This window comes from Poromitra crassiceps, assembly GCF_964638095.1.
Source record: "Poromitra crassiceps genome assembly, chromosome: 9".
Lineage (NCBI taxonomy): Eukaryota > Metazoa > Chordata > Actinopteri > Beryciformes > Melamphaidae > Poromitra > Poromitra crassiceps.
The window spans coordinates 49,298,272-49,308,971 of record NC_139630.1 but is presented as its reverse complement, the minus strand read 5'-3'; the positions used below and the strand labels follow the sequence as shown (position 1 = coordinate 49,308,971).

The 10,700-nt window shown below is 42.1% G+C and overlaps 1 protein-coding gene across 1 annotated transcript; it reads right to left on the bottom strand.

Moving 5' to 3' along the window:
* Positions 1–4,116: 4,116 nt before the first annotated feature.
* On the bottom strand, positions 4,117–7,626 carry alkal2a (ALK and LTK ligand 2a; the record flags this gene model as incomplete). The annotated part of the gene is made up of 5 exons (XM_083643031.1): positions 4,117–4,215; positions 5,011–5,085; positions 5,203–5,283; positions 6,332–6,385; positions 7,380–7,626. The coding sequence occupies 4 exons, from the start codon at positions 7,624–7,626 to the stop codon at positions 5,021–5,023; spliced, it is 447 nt and encodes a 148-aa protein (XP_083499157.1). The 3' UTR covers positions 4,117–4,215; positions 5,011–5,020.
* Between the last annotated feature and the right edge of the window lie 3,074 nt (positions 7,627–10,700).

Genomic DNA, 10,700 nt, shown 5'->3' with positions numbered 1-10,700 from the left:
GTAGAAGACTTTGATTCTGGGCGGTGTGTGTGTGCATGAGGGCGTTCACTAAAAAAGATTCTGTATGCTGAGCAAACTGTTCCTGGATAAAGGGAAATATTGATCTATTTGCTGGCCTAGATCAGTCAAAAGATAGTTCTTAGATTGGACGGTGTGCTCCAGTCTATGCTTATTTAGAGGGAATACCACTCAAATATGACATTTCAAAATATTATTCCCCCTGCCTTAGGACATTTGAGCCTGCATTTGGGAACATTCACTAGTAGTTCCCATTACCAGAAACAGGGAGGACATGTGACCTGCCCTTCATCCTATCGGTGTGAAGCTCCATAGAAACCAAATGGAAAAGATGCGAAAGGTGACACTATGCCTACACTATGTTTTAGTTCAGAACTGCTAGCAGCCTAAACTTGTGTATGCTATATGGATTATGGAAGTCCAAGTTACAATAAATAGTCTGTAAATCAACAAATTAGTGTAATAACACAGATGAGAATAATAGTTGTTTGCATATTTTTTTTAAGTTTGTGATGATAGTTCTTAGCAAATGTTAGATTCTCCTAGGCCAGAGGTTTTCAAAGTGGGAGGCGGGCCAGGCCTCTCCAGGGGGACTCCAAAGAGTTTCAGGGGAGGCTCAGGGAATGGAAGTGAGAAAATATTACATTAGTTATCAGAATAGCCCAACTGTGTGATTTGGTTAAAGAGATAGTTCAGAGATACAGTAGTTTTGGGGAATTTGACTGTTTTCCCCACTTTCCCAAAGTAACAAACAAGTAAATGCCTTCAGTCTGAAACATGTCAAACAGCAATATCAGGTTATTTTGGCTCAATTGTTGAGTGTCTATGGGATCCGATAACATAATCATGATGATCCCATAGACATCCAGGAATGTAAACTACAGTAAGCAAGTAAAGTGGGGAGGGGCTTTGTCCCCAATCTTTTGTCTGATGGGATGCCACAGTCGGACTAAAAATAAGTTAATTAAGTTGGCGTGGTATTCCCATTTAAGGCTGTGTGCAATGACACATTGAAAAGACTATTTACTACAAGAGAAGCTGAAGGAACATTTAGGAGAAAATATGCAGTTGAATTTCTAAGTGGGAGGTTTTAGTATCACATAACATAAGCATTACTAACAGAAAATTGCCATGCTGAAAGACTTATGCAAACACACCCTGGTACAAGGGAATTACAAAGCACTATTTAATTTTGAAGTGTTCCAAGCAGCATTAGTGTTTGCTTACATTATCATTTAACCAAAACAAATGAATATTTATGGACAAATAATTGTTACCTATTTTTTTCCTCCATTCTCTAGCAGTTATGTCTCATCTGTGGGGAATAATACTGTACGTAGCATTAACAAGACTTCTTCAACAAGAACCTCAATTTGAGTACAATTAAGGCTGTGATACTTTGACTTCCCGTCTGGGAAATGTTTGAGTAGATTTGCAAAATCGCTGTTACTAAAAAAAGAAAAACCATTCCCCATTCTGTGACACCATCTTTTTAAATGGTCTCTCTATAAACACGCCAGTGGAGGTTTGAGCAGCCAAAGACTCCAGTCCAGTCAATTTGTCATTCAGGGGGCATTTCAAATTTCCAGCTGAGAATGTAAGCGAAAACACTGCAAAAACAAACACCATTCATTTTTGTACCAATCTTATAATTTATTTAAATATATTTCATTTTTAAATATATATGTTTTTAACACCCATATGTTATATGTCAGACACTTTAATTTATGATAGTAAGATGGATTCCTCTTATGCTTTGTTTTACAATATGTACATATTGCACTCGGTTACAATGTTCATAGCCTATTCTGTACAGCGGAAACTTGTGACAACGAATATATAAATATATAATGTACCACACTCAACCAAGAGTCACAGGAGGGCTGTGACTTACAACGTTTTGACTGCAAACCAGAGAGCGTCTCTGTTTTCAATATGTATTTCAATAGAAGACATCAAGAGGCATGCGGTTAATAATTTAATCACAGTTCTCAGTGTGAGCACAAGTGGGTGGCGGAATGCCGTGACTGCCGGGGTCTGAGAGAGTCGTTTGTTTCACTATAGGTAGTGCAGAGAGAAGAGGTGGCGGGCTCAACCCAAAACATGAAGACACCACAACCAATTGCAGAAGGCATGCCCTGTACTAAAAATATGACTTACATTTGGATTCTGTTATTTGCTTTAGGAAATGAACAAAAAAAAATCCCTTTTTGTTTTGGCAAAGAAAAAGAAAAAAATATGGATTTGTAGCTGCTGCACAGCTGTGAGTTGAGGCTGAGCATTTTGAGGAAGGAGGAGTGGGAGGAGAAATATGAAGAGGAGGAAGACAAACGAGAGATACATGTACATGAGGGTCCAGCAGCAGATCTGTCCAGACCAAAGTTAGTGTTAAACGTTGAAATATATTTGAAATCATGTGTTTCTAATCCACACAGTGCAATGCCTGAGTAAGCATAAGTATTTGCATTGTGCATCACCCGGGGGTCAAACTCACAACCATTGCCAACAATGGCAAGTCCCTATCGAGTTGAGTGAGCTACCTGAGAAGCAGGCAAATGTGAGGTACCTTCACCATCAGACTCAGGCAACCACCAGGGTGCCAGATAACAGCTGTCCATGCATGTAAAGGCAGACAAACTAGCGTCAAAAATGCAGTTATCAAGACAAAATTCTGAGAATTTGTGTACTGTAGACAACATAGAGATGTTATTTTGACAAAGATTGATTGCTCCATAAGCCAAAGGGTGGTGTTTTAAAGATGCTCTATTTCCATTGACTGAAATAGTATATGGGGTTAGAATCCAAAACACACACAAAAAATCCTTTTTGAGATACAATTATGAAGTTTCTCTACCGTGACATCAAAATGTGGTCATTTATGAGATTTATTTAGCGATAATTTGCAGTAGCTGTTTATAGTATCGTTTACAGTGAAACATTTTGATGCACTGACGGCTACATTTTTTGACCGTTCAAAAGAGGCTGGATCATTTGTGGAGGACAGTCTGAAGATACAGTCTGAAGATACAGTGTAGCAAGTTTGGTGTCAATTGGGCAAAAAATGCAGGAGAGGATTCATTTTACAGTTTTTGAGCAGCATGATGGACTTCATCAATTTCATAATTCCTGCCAGCTCAAAGCATCTGAACATTTCTGCCCACTTGGGCGGTAGCACGTACGGTACAACTGATTTGTTATGAATTTTCAAAGTTTAAAACTTTAGACGGTTGCCGTAGCGCCACCATCAGAATTGTTAGCCCACAATGCCAGTTGAGGAAGTTTGGCATAGGACTGGACCTATGTGCAAAGTTTTTGTTTATTTTCATGCATGGGAAGGCAGATTTCCTTGTAGGAATAAGCATAATAATAATAATAATAAATATAACCGCAATCGCAACGAGCGGGTCCAAGTACAATATGGTCATTTGTCCAAAAGTATTTAGTTATCACAAACTTAGTGGAGTGAGGAGACACGTTACCCATGGTATTTGAACACAATCTTTTACAGTACATTGCAGACCAATGCATTAGCCATTAGTGCTACTGAGGAATTTTACTTCTAAGACCTCTAGTTCAGAAGTTATAGGCCAAAAGATAAAGTTGCTCATTATAGCGCCACCGTGAGGCCAAATGATGTGGGTTCCGTTGCCTGAGTAGCGGCTGAGCCACTGATGCTGGACCTATCTGCCAAGTTTGGTTGCTGTAGCTCTTACGGTTTCTGAGATCCAGATACTTTTAGGGCAGAAGAAGAAGAAGTAGCATAATAATCCTTACAAAAATAATAGGGTTCCAGCACCTGCGGTGCTTGGACCCCTAATAACATTGGCAAATACAAGAGGGAGTGGCACCAGAGCTGCCCGGCCCCTAAAAAGACCCCAAGTCGCTTTTGTCAACCACTGGTTCTTTTTCTTCTACCCCTTTGTTTTTCTTCTTCTGTTTCACCATCTATATCTTGGTCTGATGGTGCCTGCTGCTTCCGCCTGTGGGAACGTGTGGTGTCGGCCCACCGTCAGGCCAGGCAGGGCAGTGGGTGGTAGTAATCCATGCCTCAGTAGAACAGACCACTCTGGAGGAGAATACTGTGCCTAATAGCAGTCTGGGCTGGTCAGAGTATGTGAGGCTTCCCGGTTACTGTCCAAGGCACTTGAGTTTTCAGAGTTTTTTTTTCCTTCTGGATAGCTCAGGTTTGACATCAACCTATAATGAAGAGGAGGAGACATTTCAGTGCTGTCTCAAGACTTGGCAGCGCCCGAAAAATTCTTTCCCCTCTAGAAATGAATCATGAAAAATAAATCAAGAGGCAAAGCCATTTGCCAAACTTGGGCTGCGCTTGCCGTGCCGCAGCTATGTGTCGACGCAGCACGCATATCACTGCTTTCAACAATAGTCTTGATGTATGTCTAAGCAGTGAGAGAAACATCATCTCTACACTGAAAAACGTATACTAGCCTAGAAAAAACATGCATCTGTTTGTAGTTTAGGACACCGCAACTGCACTTTGAACAACATGTAACTATGCCACTGATTGATTCAGTCAGATGCACAATCATCTGAAATTGTGATTTTCTGCTAAGTAACCTCAGAAGAGATGTGTTAGCTCTATGCTTGCATAGGGGTCAGTTGTAATCTGTCATTTGTCTGACACATCATGCAATTTATTGGCATATATATATATATAATGCTATATTCCGATGGTGCCATATCTATTTCAGTTGGCAGGCCTTGTCACGTGCTCTTTTAACTATAGGTTCTTACACACACATGATAGCCTACCACAGATGCCTTTGGCCCCCCTACACTCTTTGTTTTCGTCTATCAAGCACAACACACAGAGATTCGTAATCTCAATCTCAATGGGGCTATTCCTGGTTAAATAAAGGTTAAATAAATAAATAAAACTCCAGGACTTTGACTATATGCCATGCACACACATCTCTGTTCTGTGATATGAAGCATTCATGACAGAATGAATGGGAAATAGACCTGGTATACCTTGTGTGCGCTACCCCTCTGTGCACTGTGGGCTGCCCGCTAGCCGCGTGAGAAGCCGCGCACATCTTTTGAAGTCTGAAAAGAGAACATGAAATGGAAGACACTTAGAAAACATACATGTAAGGCGGAGGCTTCTTAGACACGCTATATTGGCATGTCGTTATGGGGCGAGTGTGGCTCCAGGTTACTTACATGCAGGTATCGTGCAGTCCCTGGTGTTGCGGTAGAGTCTGTACACAACCTTCCTGCACTTGGGACTGAAGTACAGAGGACCTGAAAGAGAGCAGGTTTTCAGATGAGTTCCAGGTCTAGAGCCACCTGACCTAACATACATTACATTGCCATGCTATAACTCCTGACAGCTCCTGTGACCCCCCCCCCCCCCCCAACATCTGTCTCTCACTCTGTCATACATTTCATACACTCTGCTCTCTCTCCCTCTCTCTCTCTCTCTCTCTCTCACACACACACACACACACACACACACACACACACACACACACACACACACACACACACACACACACACACACACCAGTCACATATGCACAGTGCTACAATCCTAACCTTATTATATAAAAGGGAGCAAGTGGGCTTTGTCTGTCTGTCTGTTTCCACTTTTGTCCCACTGATGATGTCAAAGGCATTGTGACATCATCAGTCATGTCATAAGAGCAATTGTGATGTCATCAGTGATGCGAAGTTGGGCAATTGTGTGCTGCACATGCCAATAGCGCAGGCGAGGCCACGCAGTGGCCGAGCTGCGTATACGAACGAGCCCGTGCAGGGCGGGCGAGGTCTAGCGGAATTGAATGTGCGTAGCGCGAGAGATTTCTGTCTCTTATAAGAATGCAAAGTGTCTGTGACTGTGTTAACAGCTATGCCATTTTATGTGCGATAGGGCTGAATCTTTCAGGAAGTGTAGAGAGCACCCCAGCGGGTGACGTAACGGAGGCAGATTTTTTAATTAGATAATTAGGGCAGATTAATTGCCCTAATTACCTAATGATGTGATGTCACTCGAGCAATGATGACATCATCTGGTGACATCACTCACTGATGACATCATCGAGTGCTCGAGTGACATCACTGGTGGTGACATCACCAATTCAATACATGAGTGATATCAGTGATTTGAAGAATTTGAGTGTGTCCTGGAGGCTTTGGAGACCACTGTGTTCCAGAGGGCGGTCTAACTCCCGAGGGTGGGTTAACATCCTAACATGTTAGTGTGCAGGTTAAGAGGTTAACCTCTTAACCTGCACAGTAACATACCTCTTAACCTGCACAGTAACATGTTAAAATGGGGCTTGTGCCTTACCCGTTAAGTGTTGTATAAACTTCTGTTTCCTTCTGAGGTCTCTGCGGAATATTTCTGTTGAAGATCAGAGGATGAAAGGGAGCATCAGCTTCAAAACTGCATGTTCGAACCTTAGTCTTTAAACAGATTAGATCTGTGTAGATATTGGAATGACAGTGCGCAAATGCATTATTATAGTGATTACTCTTCTCAAAGTGGACTTTCACCACTTCATTAGTGGTAACTAAAAAGTGGATAAACTATGCCAATCCTGATGTCAATTACTAATTTACTATAGATCTGCAATGGTTAGTTCATTGATTCTCAACCTTTTTCATTTCAAGAACTCCAAATGTAGTTCTCATTACAGACCCCCCATTTGAGTTGATTTTGTCTCTTGGACCCAAATCTGACAATATTTTATTGTTAGATATGATTATGTCCACAATTTCATGACTATCTTGTAGGTATAGAAATAACAGTGATCAAAATAGTAATTCTCCTGCTTCAAGTGTTCACTTCTTGTAAATTAAATAATGGTGTTAATTCATCATTTTCCTGGGCACAACCTGGAACCCCCTCAAGGACCCTTTGGTGGTCCCCAGACCCCAGTCACCCCACGTTGAGAACCATTGGGAGCAAGAAAATTAATGGTTTTTTGTTTTTGTTTTTTTACAATCGTTTAACTGTTAAGACTAATTTTTAAAGAAAATATATAATTCCAGCTTAAATGTGAATATTTTCTTTAGTCATGACAGTAAACTGATTATCTTTGGGTTGTGCACTGTCGTTCAGGACAAAATAAGGCATTTGAGGACGTCATCTGGGCTTTGGGGAAAAAGTGATGACAAAATTAGCCTAGACCAAAACAACTAGCCTAATCGATTATCCAATAATGTAATGACAATGAAAATAATCGTTGATATTAGGCTATAAGGATACATTCCGAGTTTACAATTTCAACCAGAGAAAAAAGGTTGGTGTATATTCCTCTGCATCCTCTCCAAAACAGCATCATCATTCCTCTCCAAATCCATGGGTGCCGCCCAGATGCCAAAACGCCACTCACCGATAATTTGATCCCCTCTGTCTGACTTGATGTTGCGTAAATCCCTTGGCACCGCTGGGATCTGCCTCACCGGGGACGTCATTGGGGAAACCGTATTTGCGCTGTTCCGACCCCCCCGGCTGTCCACATGCCTCACGATGTCAGCTATCCTCTGCGCGTCCCTGCCGGACGCCGTCGTCGGGGCCGCCGTGGGCGCGCTCAAGCCACAGTGGCCGGTAAGAGTGCACATCAACAGCACCAGTCCCATCGTGACGGGCTTGCGCAGTCCGCTCATAGCTCCCAGTGGACTTGAGGGGGAAAGTGAAGTCCTCCTCTGTCGCTTTTTGGATGAACTTGAACCAGACACCTACAAGAGAAAGAAACGAGTCACACATGCGTCAGACCACCAAAACTTCCAGAACCCACTTCCTCTACGGACAAAGTGGATAATGACTGATGATGAGTGACGAGATAGTCTACTATTTTTAGCAGTGCAGATGGAGCCTAGGTCATCATGCTTGTCCTGGTTTTTTTAATAGGTTATCTTATGGCTCTCCATCATAATAGCCCAATAAAAACTACAAAAACAAAGTTGGACTTGTGCTACACTATTATGATATTGCAAGTGCACATACCTTGCCATACCCAACTGGCGCCAATGGAGTCAACCGCGCAAACACTTTCACTTAACTTTTAAAGTTATTCGCCTAATTGTCGGGCCCAGATTCTGATGATCTTCTGATGTCCCATTCATTTGCCACATCCCGATGAAATCACATTCTCTGATGAAGCCAATTTCACCATGGATTCTTAAGAATTAACGTTTAGATTAATTCACCGCAATTTTGACCAGATGTGGGAAAGAATAAATCAATATGATATACGTTTGTTGGTAGCCCGTGTGCCAATTGTCCATCAGGCATTTGTGTGAACACGTTTTTCAAACTGTGGATGAAATCAGAGGAATTGAGGAATAAAAGTGTTGCAAATCAGTCGTCATTAGCCTACCTTTCGGTCTCTTGAAATGTGGAAAACTTGTGCGTCCAACAGTGATAAGATGGGAATAAAGACCAGTTCAGGTCCTTGGCTCCCGTCCGGGCCCCAGCCGCCTACGTCCTTTTATAATAACTTATTCTGGTGGAAGAATAACAGCTTTTGAAGTTAGAAGTAGTTGGTCAACAGTCATCCTCTAATCCTTGGCCGACTGGGGAGAGGTTGTAAAAACAACCGAGTCGTCGTTTGTCCAACTCCTGTGCGCGCCTCGGCTATAGTGTCCGGTCCTTCTCCAAGGTGTAGCTCACTTTTTATTCTGGCTCGCAGACGTATCGAGCTGTCCCTTGTGGGTTACTCCTTTAATTACAAGATGCATTACGGGCACTCCTGAAGAGGAAAGTCCGTTAGTTCCCGACCATCACTTGTATGCAGTTTTATCTGCGCCCCCTCCTTTCCGTTACTCCACTTATATCGGCAATACGCGGTTACAGGAAGCGTTTTTCTGCTTTTCCTCTCAGAAATTTCCAATCAGCCCGACATACACCACCGACAGATACCGGCATCTCCAGTGTCTCATAAACTCCTTGCGATTCTCAGAACCTCTTTTCGATCCATGTTGCTCGTGTGCTTTAAATCCATATTGGAGATTGATTGCAACACAATTACGCACCGTTAGTGATCATTGTTTTGGAGATCAATTACGCACCGATTTTTTTAAAGCCTGTTGCGCTGGCAGTTTTCTGGTCGGAGCAGCGGACCGCAAAACTGAAGTTTACCCCCCAACTCCTGTGTGGATTAGTTTGTACTAGCCTACCGTCGGTACAACTCCCATTTGTGAAGGCGTGCAATTGGCTCCCACAGTGTTTCCCTCCCCCTCAAAAGTGACTGATAGCCTATTTTGCCATATTACAAAGAAACAACACAGAGCAACATAGTAGCTACAAAACAACGGAAATAAAAGCACCACAACTCCCAAACGCAGCACAGACTGCGTGGGTGTGAGATCTAAAACGCATGACAATTAACGGCTTCGTGAAAACGTTTCTCTTTTTGGAAATCCTCGTGGAAACCCTACATTCATTTCCCTCTATTTGATCTGATCACTAGATTTCACATACTGACATAGGAGACCTCGTGGTTTTGGCCACAGAGTTGCCTGACCGAGTCAAAACACTTCCCGTGCCGTGCGTAAAAATCTTGGTGCTGAAAGGACAGCGCGCAGTGGCACCCAGCTGCCAAAGTTACGCACTATGCCCTGCTCAGCGGTGTTGTGTGGTTATACTTGCAGTAATGTGTTATGGGGAGTAGTGTAACGGATTACATTTCAGTAAACATCCCTTTTATCAGATTGAATTTGAAGTCTGTATCCCATCCATCCCCAGATCTGTTTACCCAAAATAGTTGACATCCTCTCACACACACAGAAAAGTGAACTTTATGGAACTATTGGAAATATTCTTTGATTTTATCAGTGACAAGAGCATTAGACAGCGCTATATTCGATTTCCCTGATGACTCACCGCAGAGGTAACTGAGTTATCTTTATTTTTGAAGGCCATATTATGCTATGATGACAGGTGCAATTTTTTTTTTTACCCCAGATGAGCTACCAGATCCTGTTTCCCCACATAAATCTATCACATTATCATCATACTATTAAGATCATAGCTGGATTGTGCTGTTCCACACTGTGCTGCACATCAGCCGCCAAGTGCCACATCAAGCCAAGAGGCGGATTACAGATTTGTAGATACATGCAACACATTCCAACCCAACCCACCCAGTCTATCATTTGGCTCAGCTCAGCAAAAGACCAACAACTACGCATCATACTGTGAAAGATAGGCCTACTTCTGCTCTCAAACTAGACGTGCCTTTGCCATTAAATCAGGAAAATGAGCACAAATTACAGTAATTTCGCAATCTTTGTTATAATCAGTATAAGTTCTGGCCGTGCAGATGGATGGAAAATTCGCTTATAGAGCTTTTTATTTTTATTTTAGTTTAGATAGGCAAATTCATTTCAAACTGTTTTTTTATTGATCCCTTACTCCAGCCATTTAGTGAAAACTGCAAATGTAATATTGTCACATGCCATCAGTCCATGCATAACATTTTCAGTCAGTTTCAGCAGGGGGCGCCATACTGCAATCACTTAACCTTTAATTAGTCACAATGTTATTTTATACTGAGTTTAAACAGGCTTATTCTTTGCATGTTCATCTTGTCCCAAATACCACAACTTTACCCACCTTTTGGCTGGATTTAACTTGAATGAACTTGTATTAAGAGTCCAGGTAGGCCTATTAGGGAAGTGCTAACACTGCAGGGAAAGTGGCACACTCAGTT